General features: G+C 35.1%; 2 protein-coding genes across 3 annotated transcripts in view; one reads left to right on the top strand and one right to left on the bottom strand.

The window, feature by feature from the left end:
* The window catches only part of LOC111807380 (alcohol dehydrogenase class-3), a 6313-nt gene extending 1675 nt beyond the window's left edge, over window positions 1-4638 (bottom strand). Inside the window, exons 1-6 of the mRNA XM_023693086.1 lie at window positions 4528-4638; window positions 4287-4423; window positions 2159-2205; window positions 1741-2066; window positions 1074-1156; window positions 175-250 (exon numbers count right to left, since the gene is read on the bottom strand). Of these exons, the coding sequence (XP_023548854.1) occupies window positions 175-250; window positions 1074-1156; window positions 1741-2066; window positions 2159-2205; window positions 4287-4423; window positions 4528-4561 (703 nt within the window). The 5' untranslated portion in view covers window positions 4562-4638. The remainder of the gene's footprint in view (window positions 1-174; window positions 251-1073; window positions 1157-1740; window positions 2067-2158; window positions 2206-4286; window positions 4424-4527) is intronic.
* An 874-nt stretch (window positions 4639-5512) lies between these two features.
* LOC111806428 (pre-rRNA-processing protein TSR1 homolog) lies at window positions 5513-12627 on the top strand. Of its 2 annotated transcripts, none has more exons than XM_023691739.1 (22): window positions 5513-5690; window positions 6195-6290; window positions 6453-6523; window positions 6636-6713; window positions 6834-6956; window positions 7147-7197; window positions 7325-7465; window positions 7561-7683; window positions 7766-7843; window positions 7963-8055; window positions 8135-8248; window positions 8833-8910; window positions 9352-9450; window positions 9555-9746; window positions 10281-10356; window positions 10634-10737; window positions 10827-11086; window positions 11170-11313; window positions 11392-11616; window positions 11710-11788; window positions 12176-12239; window positions 12365-12627. In XM_023691739.1, the coding sequence occupies exons 2-22, from the start codon at window positions 6200-6202 to the stop codon at window positions 12481-12483; spliced, it is 2403 nt and encodes an 800-aa protein (XP_023547507.1). In that variant the 5' UTR covers window positions 5513-5690; window positions 6195-6199; the 3' UTR covers window positions 12484-12627. The 2 variants fall into 2 exon arrangements, with proteins under 2 accessions (XP_023547507.1, XP_023547508.1); XM_023691740.1 differs by having other exon boundaries at window positions 5513-5714; window positions 6194-6290.

Raw genomic sequence — 12627 nt, 5'->3', positions numbered from 1 at the left:
CAAATTTATAAATCTAGAAAATACATTGAGGTCGCAAAACAGTTACAAAATATGGCCATGAAAAAATAATAATAAAACCACAAACCTCAAAGACTATAATATGCTTTAGAACGACTCTCCTTTAGATTATAAATTCAAGAAATAGAGCATAAAATGTGAGAAATCAAGGTATACCAAGTTCAAACTTTTTGCTGTCAATATCAATGCCGATTATGCGTGAGGCACCAGCGGCTTTGGCACCTTCTGCCACCTGTCAAATTTAAAGTAACAATGAAGTTGATGCTATTAGCCAAAGAAACAATTTCGCTGGTAAAAAGAAAAGATATAACTATGAAAAGGATTGGGTAATATTTTTGGGTTCATGAAGAAATGCCTAGCAGCAATCAAACCACTGCAAACATTTTTTAGAAGGCTAAAGGCTGTCTGGCTTTGCTTAAAGAGACAATGCATAAGCTAATAAATAACATTAAAAAGATGCAAAATCCCAATATAACTGTGTCAACAATATTTAAAAGCTAATAGGGGAAAAAACTCATCCAAATGCCACTTCTTCCCATCGCATCCATCGTAAGGATGATCGAGTGAAAGTTTTGTCCCTAGTATCAATAGTGATTTTTAATAAAGATTTTATTTTTTAACATATAATCAGTATCACACATAAGATCAGCATATTCTACAATTTTAGTCATTTGCATTTATTCTTAACATGTGGTAAAGTAGTATGAGTATTATATATCTACGTGCATTAGTTTATATTCCAAAATATTACTTAATAATATTCTTATTGCTATCAATCACGTGAGGCCCATCTGCCTTTAACCTATAACTACAAGCCTCTATGCCTTCCAAGGGAGGTGTATACCTCTTGTGAGGTGCGAGTCTCTAATGAACTAGAAGTGTAAGACTGAAGAGTAAACATGAGTTTCTCAGTGGAGTTCGTTTACACCAGCCCTTTTAAAATATTGACAAACATTAAGTCTATAAAAAGTCCTCCCTAATTAGAATCAACCTAAGGTCAATTTAGAGGAAAGAGAGGGCAGTCAAAAGACAGGAGGGTCTGATATGGAGCTTACCGCAAGGCCTACAGTCCCTAGGCCAAAAATAGCCACATTGGACCCTGGCTCTACTTTTGCTGTGTTCCAAACAGCTCCAAGGCCTGAAAATACCATTCGTTATGGCATATAAAGAATTGTAAAATGGAAAAGGAAAAAAAAAAGAAGTTATGTTGGAAGATATTATTTTATGTGAACAGCTCCCCCTTCATTCAAAAAGAAATGAATAAAGTAGAGAAACAAAAAGAAAATTGAACGTCAGCTGAATTTTTAAAATTTCCCCTCGGATAGAAAACATCACCATGACATTCAAATAAACTTTAACAAACAAATACACCTATTTATGGAAAATCTTCTTTTTCCTAATTTTTCATAGTTAAAACAGGATAATCATGCTAGTTGTAAAGGTAAAAGTGTGGATGTATGTGTGAACGTATATGTATATATTAAGAGTGTTTAAGAAACCCTACGTGCACCTTAACTATTCTCAAGAGAAGGCCGCCAGACGTTACTATATTTGGTAGTCAAAGTAATTCACAGGATATTCAATCCTGGCTACCATGACTTGAATCCACTCTCTCTAAACCCTTTATTATTTGCCTGATCCTTATTGACCACTACATCAACCCATGGTGGTTTATATATATATACATAAAAAATTATAGATGCAAGTTTAACATATCGCTACCTGTGGGAACACCACATCCAAGAAGGCATACTTTATCCAATGGAGCCGTGGGATCAATCTTTGCAACACTGACATCATGAACAACAGTGTATTGACTAAATGTTGACGTGCCCATGAAGTGATATATAGGTTTTCCATTTACGGAGAAACGACTCTGACGATCTGACATCATCACTCCCACTCCAGTGGCAGCACGGACTTTGCCACAAAGATTTGTTTTCCCTGATTTGCAAAACTTGCATTCTCGACATTCTGCTTGGTAGCAAGGAATTACATGGTCTCCAGGCTGAACTTCCGTCACACCTTCACCAACACTCTCTACTATCCTGCATGGGTTTCATAATGCCGCTTAGGTAATGAAATATATATATATATAATAAAAACCAAAATATCTGGCATGTGATATCAAGTTGCATACCCTGCAGCCTCATGACCAAGAATACAGGGGAAGAGACCTTCAGGGTCCTAAAAAGAGATGAAAGTCGTAAAATGTCAGATATCAGGAGGTTGGGGTTCAACATGCACAGGAAATGATGATAATAATGATAATACTAATAAGAGAAATTAAGCTTTAGGCAGGTGCCAAGTGGCCAGGAAAGGTATTGAGCTAACGATGTCTTAGATCGAAGTGTTTGGGGCTTGGTTTTTTTCCCTCTCTTTCATATTTCATTCATCAATGAAGTTGTTGTTTATCTAAAATACATTAAAAAAAAAAACATCTTGGTTATCAAAGTGATTGACTTTTAGTTGTAAAATAGTGGCACTATTTCAACATACTTCTTTGATCCTTTATACTAGAAACTCCTCAATTTGGCATAGCACGTGCCAAAAGTAGATTTGTCAAACACAACGTTAACTGCCACTTAAACCAAAGAATAATTGGACAACTAATAGGAGGTTCAAAACTTGCCAAATATCGTAATATTATACATGATGACTGAAAAATGAGAGACAATTGTTAATCCTCGATTTTGTTAAGAGAAACCAGGTTTCAATAAAATGAAGGGTAGTAAAACGAACGACCCATCACAAAAATAAATATCAAGCCAAAAGTGGGAAGTGCAAAAAAGTCTTGCACAAAAGAATCCCAACATTTGGTAATGAATAACAAAGGGATTACAATTTGAGTTAAAATCCCAAAGTGATCCATTAAAATGTGCCCATATATCTTCCCACTATCTACCAAACCCCAAAAATGTTTTCCTATTTTTTTCCCACCAAATAAGCCGCAAAATAACAAAGAATCCAGCCTACCAGAAAACAAGAACATTCCCTCAAAAAAGGAGGATCCAGTTCAGACCAAGAACAAAATAGGAGGCTCTCAACGTAAATGTCTTTGGTATTAATCTTTCCGAAGGCTGCAAGCAAAGCAAAGCAAAGAACCAAATCCAGCCAAGACTAATAGGATTTTAGGAGCGAGCAACAATAAGAAACTTTAGGTAGGGATACCAGTAACATGAAGGTGGGTTGTCACCTTATCAAATGGGACGTTTTCTCCAAAAACCTATACTTCATGAGAGTTTAGGTATTGGAAATCTAGAATAAGAATTCTCTTATTTTTTTCATTGAATAAAAAGAGATTAAAAGAAATCAAATAAAAATATGTTATACATCGGTTCAATATGATAAATTATTTATTTCAACCTACTCACTAATATAGAAGTGGAGACATCCTTTGTCCAGATCAATTTAGAACAAGAAGGGTTCTAACAAAAATTAAGATTGGGCGTTTTCTCTAAGAGATTTAAACATTTTTTACAAAATTGAAAGAAGAAATTCCAAATCGGGTCTATTTCCCAAAATGGTGCTTCTACATATTCAAAGCATAGCAATATGGGAACAAAATGTTTTTTCTTTCTTCAGTTTGGTTGGGTAATTCCACAATCTCGAAAAGGACTTTTAGCTGTATCTGTAGTGTGATCACCCCTTCAAGTTTAAGGCTAACTTAGTTGGTACAGTGCAGTCGAAGTGTCCTTCGACAAAGAAAAATGGTAGTTATCTAAACCTATTGATTAGAAGGGAGGTTGCTTTTTTTCAGTAACCATTAGAGCTAGGATCTTGGAAATTAGATTTTTAGTTATCTAAATGCCACAGAGCACATGGGTAGCGCACCAGATCTCGTCTCATCCAGGATCCTCGTGAAGATTCCAGCACTGGTGTTAACACGTTGAATTTATCGATATAGAACAAAGAAAAATTAGTAAGAACATAATAGATCCTAAGCATACAAATTTTGTCTTTAGTTCCGTAAACCAACCTTGTCCGATTGGACAATCTTGCAAACTCGAATAAAATACTACACGCAGAAATGAGTATTTCCTAATCTGAAGACAGCATTACAATCATCAATGCACAAGAACTCCGAATTCAATTTCATTCCACCACCCAATAGACAGGGACTAAAAAATCACGAACTCTTCAAAGAGCGAAAACACACACCCGAAATCAATCACTAAAAAATAGTAGAGAAATTAAGAAAAAAGAAGCGCCATGCAATGACCGACAATTCAATCAATTAAGATTCGGAAAATCGAAAGATAAACAACCTTGCCGCTCCAGGTATAAGCATCAGTGTGACAAAGAGCAGTGTAGAGGATCTTGACTCGAACCTCGCCGGCTTGTGGCGGAGCCACCTGAACATCCTCGATCACCAATGGCTTGTTGGGTTCCCAGGCCACCGCCGCTGACAGAAAAAGAAAAAAAAAAAAACGCTAGCTGAATCAAAAGGATCGATGGCAGGAAAAGGTGAAGCATATAGAGGAAGAATGAAATGTGTATAGGGAGTACCTTTGCAGGTGATAACTTGACCTTGAGTCGCCATGAATAGAACTGAACACAGTGAAAGAGATCGAGGAAGAAGAATGAGAGGCTAGAGAGAAAAAAGAAGTGGAAGACCCAACCAACTTAAATACCGCCTCTTTTTATTATTATTATTATTATTTTTTTCTTTCATGTTTACCAATCTCACGTATAAGTAAATAAATAAATAAAATATGGAATATATATATATATATTTATTTATTTTATTTAAACCGGAAACTCATTAACTTTATCAATTTTATTTTCATCAATTATTTTTCATTTCCGTAGACAAAAAAATAATAATTATTTATACCAAAATATTTCTAAATCGAGTATTTTTCATTATATAAAAAAAAAAAATTACAGAGAAGGTAATAGCCCTACAACTAGTTATAAATATTTTTTTTTACTGAGACTCATTCATAAAAACTACTCAAATTTCGAAAATATGGTTAAATTCTAAATTTCATAATTTAATATTTACCCAATTTACTATTCTGAAAAAGAAAAAATACAAAAAAAAATCTAAATTTGTGGACTCAAAGATAACAAGAAAAAAAGAAGAAAAAAAAAAGACAAATTTAATTGAATTATAAAAAAAAAAAAAAAAGAGAAAGAGAAAAAAATACAATTAATTGAAAAGTCAGCAAATTCAGCCGATAAGGTTTTTTAAAAATAAAATCTAATATATCCGACGTGGGCCCTACGTTGGAATTAGATAAATAGCCACGTGTCAAGTTTCGGAGACCAACGTGGCACACACATGTGATTGGGCCAGGCCCACATATTTTAAGATATTGATAAGGCCCAATCACGTGGGTCTTTTTTTTTTTTTTTCTTTTCTTTTTCAAATTTTGACGTGCAATAAAATTAAAAAATAGGTTAAATAGTTATATTATATTTTTCGGAATGTTTTAAAATGTATTAGAATGTTCATAGTCACCCACTTTATGAAAATAAAATAAAAATAAATAAAAGAAAGAAGAACCATAAACCCTGAACCCTCTCAAACTCTATTTTTTCACGTTTGTGTGCTCCTCTCCAGCAGTTCAGTGTCGCCACCTTTCTCCGGTTCAGTGGCGCCACTGCCGCCGTCGTCTTTCTTCCGCTTCTGCCGCTGCAGCCTCTCTCTGAGCGGCTTTGTACAGGTTTTCGACTTTCTTGTTCTTACTGCTATTCTTCCAATCGTTATCTATGTCTTTCTCGGCACTTGAGAAACATAAATCAGGACTTGTCTAATGAATGAATGAATGGATGAATTTTTATTTTTGTTTTTTTGGAATATCAATCACAGAATAGAAACCATANTGTGCTAATTGGTACTATTCGAGCTGCCTTTTGATTTGTTGCATATGTCTGTCAATTGAGAGTTTGATCATCTGTATATCTCTTTAGTTTCTGCTGAAAATTGCATTGTTTATGCCATCAGGAATTTTCTAGTTTTCCTCCTTTCCTTATTTATTAGAGAATCAGTCGAAGTAATCTGTCACCAATTACACTTTGAATTTATTGAAACTAATAGTCATATATATGCTTTGTGATTCATGTATTTGATTTTGAAAGTTTTAGAAAATGTTATGGTTTAAATAATCATATCTTCAAAGGCAGAGGGATTAGAGAGGACCTAAATATTCTCCTTGCAATTCTTACAGTTTCCATGGGAGGTAATAGGGCTCAAGTCAATAAGCCCCATAAATCACGCTTCTCATCCAAGGCAACGCGACAACAGCACAAAACCTCTTTAACAGGTGTGGATCTTCTTTTCTTTTAGTTCATGAAAGCCTGGTTTTTGTATTTTTCGTTTTAAGATAATTTTTGGTTAATGTAGAACCTCAAGGTTTAATTTTCTCTATAACTAATACTTAGGGTTGTGTAGCTATTGGGTTCTAATTTGAGTTTTGGGTCACTAGATAGAAGCAAAGTAACAAAGAATAATGTTGCTAAGGGAGCTCGGGCTGCTCGTCTTCAGCGTAGTAAGATGGTACTTGATGTCCAATCTTCTTCTACCCAGTCTTCCTTTTCCTTGGGCATATTTGACATGCCTCATTGTCATTGGTGGTTTTTTATTTTCATTACTGAATTTGTTGTTGCAGATTCGAGAGCAGAAAAGGGCGGCTGTTTTACAGGACAAAAGAGCATTAAGTGGATCAAAGAGTCCTCCCAGAGTCATAGTGAGTTGTTAGAATATCCATGGAATTTCATATCTGCCTTTATTTCTTATTTACTCATTCCCTGCTCCGATCAATTTTCTTGTAATATTTGTAAATGTTTATTGATTACGCTGCCCACAGGTTCTTTTAGGACTCTCTGCATCAGTAGACCTGAATCCACTGGCTGAGGATCTTTTGTCTCTATTATCTCCTGGAGCTTCGTCATCCACAGTTGCTTCTTCAGAGTACAAGCTTCGGGCAACAGTAAGTTGTATCTATATGATTCTTCTTCATGTTTTTTCTTTAATTTTTGAAGCCGTGGCCAAATTACTCTATTTTATTTATGTTTCTTATTCAAACTTCTCTATTTTATTGAGTTGTCCTGAACCCTTGGCAATTTTTTGTGTACCAATCCTTATGTTTGCTTTCATTGTGCTAAATTTTTATGCTCCAGGTACTGAAAGCACCCTATGGTGACTTGCAATCATGTATGGAGATGGCCAAGGTTTTAACTTCTCATGCAATTGTTTTTTTTTTTTTTTTTTTTTTTTTTTTTTTTTTTTTTTNTTTTTTTTTTTTGTTTCTTCACTCATCAAGTTTTAAGTTTTGATCATGCACCTTTTAATTTGTAGGTAGCTGACCTAATTGCTTTTGTGGTCTCTGCGAGCTACTATATTGAAGGAAGCACATCTCTCTACATCAATTCATTTGGAAGCGAATGCCTTTCTGTATTAAGATCTCTGGGCTTACCGAGTACTGCGGTGCTTATTCGAGTATGTTATCATGTTATTTCATTTTTGAGACTTATAATCCTAAAGGAGAAGAATTATCTGCATGTATAGGTAAAGCTCTTTTCCTTTTCTGGCAGGACCTACCCACTGATATAAAGAAAAGAAACGATTATAAAAAAATGTGTATTTCTAGCATTACATCTGAATTTCCCGAGGATTGTAAGTTTTATCCTGCCGATACTAAAGATGAGTTGCACAAGGTAAACAAGTGTAGGTTGTTTGCTTAGGTTCATGTACACAACTTTCTATGCTTATTTTCATTTTCCATGTTTTATATTGCAGTTTATGTGGCTTTTTAAGGAGCAAAGGCTCACTGTTCCTCATTGGAGAAATCAAAGGCCTTATTTGATGTCTCAAAAGGTTCTAAAGAATGTGTATTTTAATATATTTTGCAAATTTTGACCAATATTTTCCTTTCACTCTAAGAGTAACATCTGTTTGTTAGTTATTGTTTTTCTAATTCTCTGGTTCTCCCACAGGTTGATATGGTAGCTGATAATTGTACTCCAGGAAAATGTACCCTTCTTCTCACTGGTTATCTACGAGCTCGAAGTCTCTCTGTGAATCAACTGGTACATACTTCTGTTTTTCCGTATTTCTTGTTTCACGTAGGTTGATATGTCGTTCATACTTGCCTTTTACTTTCATCAGGTTCATGTCGCTGGAGCAGGAGATTTCCAGCTTTGCAAAATCGAAATTCTCAAGGATCCAGTCCCATTGAATCCAAGAATTGAACAAGATTCCATGGATACTCAGGACGAGGAGGTAACAAATGTAATCTTTGCACGAGCAAAGTGACTGTTTCTTTTCTTGGCTGTTTGTTCTACTATGGTCACTCACTCTCAGTTTTCTTATCCAAGAATATTATTACATGCCCTCTCATATAATTTGAAATAAAAGAAGTGTGAGCTTTAGAACCGTTCTGCTCATAGCTACTAAATTGTTGAGGAATTCTTGTTATTGGTAGATATTGGATTTGAGTGAATGGTTCATGAAAATTTAGATGGAAAATAGTGTTTTTTTTCCTTCTGCAGACTGAATTTCAAATCAAATTGATTACTCATTCTTCTTTCGTAAATGGTTCTGATAACTTTTTTCAGTAATGATAGATGTGTGTCCTGAAAAATTATTCTTGCATAGTAGTTTGTTCACTAACTGTTTAGTATGAGAAAAATTATTATTCGGGGTTGAAATTTCCTTCTCTGATGAGTTATAGGATGCATATTTTCCTTGACGTTCTATCTCAAGTGCAGTTTTTATATGATATTTTATGTTTGCATATGACACTTTTTCCATACTTATTGTTCACATTCTCATGCATTATAATTTACACCTTTCTTGAAGTGTAGGTTGTTCGCTTGTTGGAGCCATCAGAGCAAGAGCCATTGGTTGTTGAGAATGAGCTTGATCCTCTGTCTGGTGAACAGGTGTTTTTCTTAACAAGAAATAAACTTTTCTATAAAAACAACTCAAGACATAGATCTTTTTTCATTCTTAGTTTACCACTCTCAATTTCCCTTGCCCTTTCTTCTTTCTTGGGAAGGATATGGTCAACATGGCAGCTGGTGGGAGTTAATGCATGATATTAAAAAATTCATGTAAAACTTAAAAAGAGCTAACTTAAGATATGGAATGTTTGATGAGTGGCTTGATTATTTCTTTTACTTTTTGTTCTTGTTATATTTCCTTGTTTATGGATTGTATTATTTTTGGGATACGCCTTCAAACTAATCTAAAAGATCTAATAGGTGTTTCCACTCCCTTCAATCTCGATGTACAAATGCTATTTCTAGGACAAAATCTCATGTCACTTCGTTAGTTATATTTATAGTTGATGTTTGATGACTGGTAATTTGTTTTTCTCTCAGACTTGGCCGACTGAGGCAGACAGAGCTGAGGCAGATAGAAGTCAGAAAGAAAAGCATCTGAGGAAAAGAGCACTTGCTCATGGCACTTCTGACTATCAGGTTTGCATATTAATCCGCTAGTTCTCTCCCCCACGATTTACATGTTTGTAAAGTTCTTGTCAGCATCACATATGTTTTTCCTTTGCTTTTGTCAAAACACACAGGAAGCCTGGGAGATAGGTGACACAGATGATGAGGATTCTGATTTTGACAATGAATCTGATGGTATGATATTAGACAGTGGTTATACAAATGAAGTGGATGACCTTAATAATCCAGGCCTCAGTGATGATGATCAAGCATCTTTTGAGTTAATAAATTCTGATCAGGAGACGGATATGGATTCTGTGATGATGGTGAGAATCTCATTATTTTTTTTAACTTGTGATACCATTCCTCATTTTACCAGACTGTGGTCGTTGTGGCAAAGCTAGATAAGTAGCCTTGGGGTGCAATTCACAATGGACAACCATATCTAACGTTTTTTTTTTTTTTTCCTTTTTGTTGAAAAATAATGCTGAAAAGTGACAACCTTATGATTATTTTAAACTCTTTATAGTATGCTGAAAAAAAGAATGTAAGGGGATGTTAAATCTTAAAAGAACTGTGGAAAGTTTCAAATAGTCTCCCCTGTTAGGATTCATCAAGTTGAATATAATTTCTAAACCTAGAGACTTAACATGCTTGAACCAGTAGAAATTAAAGGATACAATGGAATTGTATTCCAAACTTTCTTCAATCTGCATGCTTATCTGTGATGCATTGGATTGCTTTTGTAACTATAATATCTTGAAATTTCTCATGTATTGAGAACAAGTTACTTTTCACTTCTAGGTCTATCTACCATTTCTTATTAATGCTGCTAGTCACTTAATTTCCTCGCAATGCAGGATGGTGATAACTTGACCAACGAACAAAGATTGGATGAGTTTCAAAAGATAAAAAATGCTCACGCTGAAGATGAAGGTCAGTCATTAATTTCTTTTGGATTTTGAAGAGTTATAGGTGATTGACTTATTTATAATTTTATACTTTGAAAACTTCTTAACCATCAATCTCTAATTAATCACGTGAACATTGGCATGGCAGTTTGGCATAGTATCTCCATTGTAATACAAGATTAATGGGTGTGCTGATGTCAATTTCGTACATGTAATATGTCTGAGCTTGAAAGTTTGAGGTAGAGGCTTGGTGTCATGTTATACACGGATGTTTAGTAATCTTTCTTATATTTTCGTTATAGAATTCCCAGATGAAGTGGATACACCTATGGATATCCCTGCCAGAAAGCGCTTTGCAAAGTATAGAGGTCTTAAATCCTTTAGGACATCCTCATGGGACCCCCAAGTATAGTTCCTGTTATTCGATTATGGTTTCTAATACTGTTTCATAATATTACAAGCGTTCACTGAAACTTCTATCTCCTCTTAATTCAGGAAAGTTTGCCTCAAGACTATGCAAGAATTTTTGAATTCAGTAACATATCCAGAACACAAAAGCACGTTCTAGCTAAAGCTTTAGAAAGAGAGCATGGGAACAGAGATGATTGTGTGGCATCATCCTCCTATTTAAGGTTGCATGTGAAGGAAGTGCCTGTTGGTGCTGCTTCCAAATTGTGCGAGTTAACGAAGTCAATGCCAATTACTGCTTGTGGACTTCTGCGACATGAATCCAAGATGTCTGTCCTCCATTTCAGGTACTTCCTGATTGCTCAATTACCATCTATTTTACTACAAACGATTTCTAGGTTCCAAGTTCCAACTAATCTTGTTGTTGCAGCATCAAGAAACACGATGTCTCTGAAGTGATATCCGATAAAGTTGGGACTACTGAGGACACCAAGAAGCATGATAAGAATTCTCCTCCAATCAAAGGAAAAGAAAAATTGGTGTTTCATGTTGGGTTTCGGCAGTTTGTTACAAGGTACTTTTCCAACTTTGCCATAGAAGTCATCTAATCTTTCGGTTTTTTATTTTCAGATAACCATTTCATAACTTTCAGGCCAATATTTTCAACCGACAACTTCAATTCGGACAAGCACAAGATGGAGAGATTTCTTCATGCTGGAAGATTTTCTATTGCTTCTATTTATGCTCCTGTTTCATTTGCACCCCTTCCTTTGATAGTTCTTAGGACTGTTGAAGGAATCTCTTCATTTGCCGCTTCTGGTTCATTAAAGAGCATCGACCCCAGACGGATAATTTTGAAAAAAATTATTTTATCTGGGTAATGTCATCTATGACCTTATCAAATAAGTAATGATTATTTTATCTCCTCATTTGAAGAATTTGTTTTTATCGTTCCCTCTTCTATTTGCAGTTATCCTCAACGAGTATCAAAATTGAAAGCTACTGTGAGATACATGTTTCATAATCCCGATGACGTGAGATGGTTCAAGGTAAGAGAAATGCATATGAGATGGTAATCTCTGTTACCTTTTTTGTTGGAACTGGTAGAAATTGACCGCTTCTAGTATCAGAGAATGCTCTATGTTTTGCTGTCCTCTCTCGTTCTTAATACTCTGTGATAAACGAAGGAAAAGAGGATCCTAATTGACTGGTATAGATTTTTGCTCAGAGGAAAGCTCAAAGCACTTTTGCCTAATGGATCAAAAAAATTGTATAGAGATCTTGATTGAGTTGCTGTTCTCATTTGATTGAGCGGTTGTTATTTTTAAATAAAAACTTCTTTTATGCATAAAAGGTTACCACTTGCCATTGAAGGTGAAGTACGAAATACATCTTACATAATGGTTTATCCTCCTAATGTTGAATCGTTGATGCAGCCTGTGGATGTGTGGACGAAGTGTGGCAGACGTGGTCGCATCAAGGAACCTGTCGGTACACACGGTAAGCTCCCCCATACCTGAACATCTATCGAAATACCCTCGACATGCGACTGCTGTCTCCTCACAATCCTTTAGTGTTATCTTGTTGTTGTTACATAACACGGCCTGTAATCTTGTGGAACACAGGTGTAATGAAGTGTGTTCTGAATGGAGTTTTACAGCAACATGACACAGTTTGCATGAGCTTATACAAGCGTGTTTATCCCAAATGGCCTGAGCATCTTTTCCCTCTCCTTGATGCTTGAATAGTGGTAATTTTTCTCTAGCTCATTGTTTGATCATTTTTTACCTTATTATTTATTATATTCTACAGGAAGGAACAATTTTCATTGTAAGATCAGAAAATATATATCTTTGATGGATTTTCAATGTATTTATTTTTATCTTTA

The sequence above is a fragment of the Cucurbita pepo genome, chromosome LG12, assembly GCF_002806865.2.
Source record: "Cucurbita pepo subsp. pepo cultivar mu-cu-16 chromosome LG12, ASM280686v2, whole genome shotgun sequence".
NCBI classification, from domain to species: domain Eukaryota; kingdom Viridiplantae; phylum Streptophyta; class Magnoliopsida; order Cucurbitales; family Cucurbitaceae; genus Cucurbita; species Cucurbita pepo.
Note: the sequence above shows the minus strand (reverse complement) of the source record. Positions and strands in the feature narration are given on the sequence as shown.

What these genes read in the sequence shown, in the direction of transcription:
- LOC111806428 (XM_023691739.1), top strand. Translation starts at nt 6,200, where the DNA reads ATGGGAGGTAATAGGGCTCAAGTCAATAAGCCCCATAAATCACGCTTC. An exon ending in TGGATACTCAGGACGAGGAG is followed by an intron (nt 8,249 to 8,832) that starts GTAACAAATGTA and finishes CTTGAAGTGTAG; the next exon opens with GTTGTTCGCTTGTTGGAGCC. An exon ending in ATATGGATTCTGTGATGATG is followed by an intron (nt 9,747 to 10,280) that starts GTGAGAATCTCA and finishes CTCGCAATGCAG; the next exon opens with GATGGTGATAACTTGACCAA.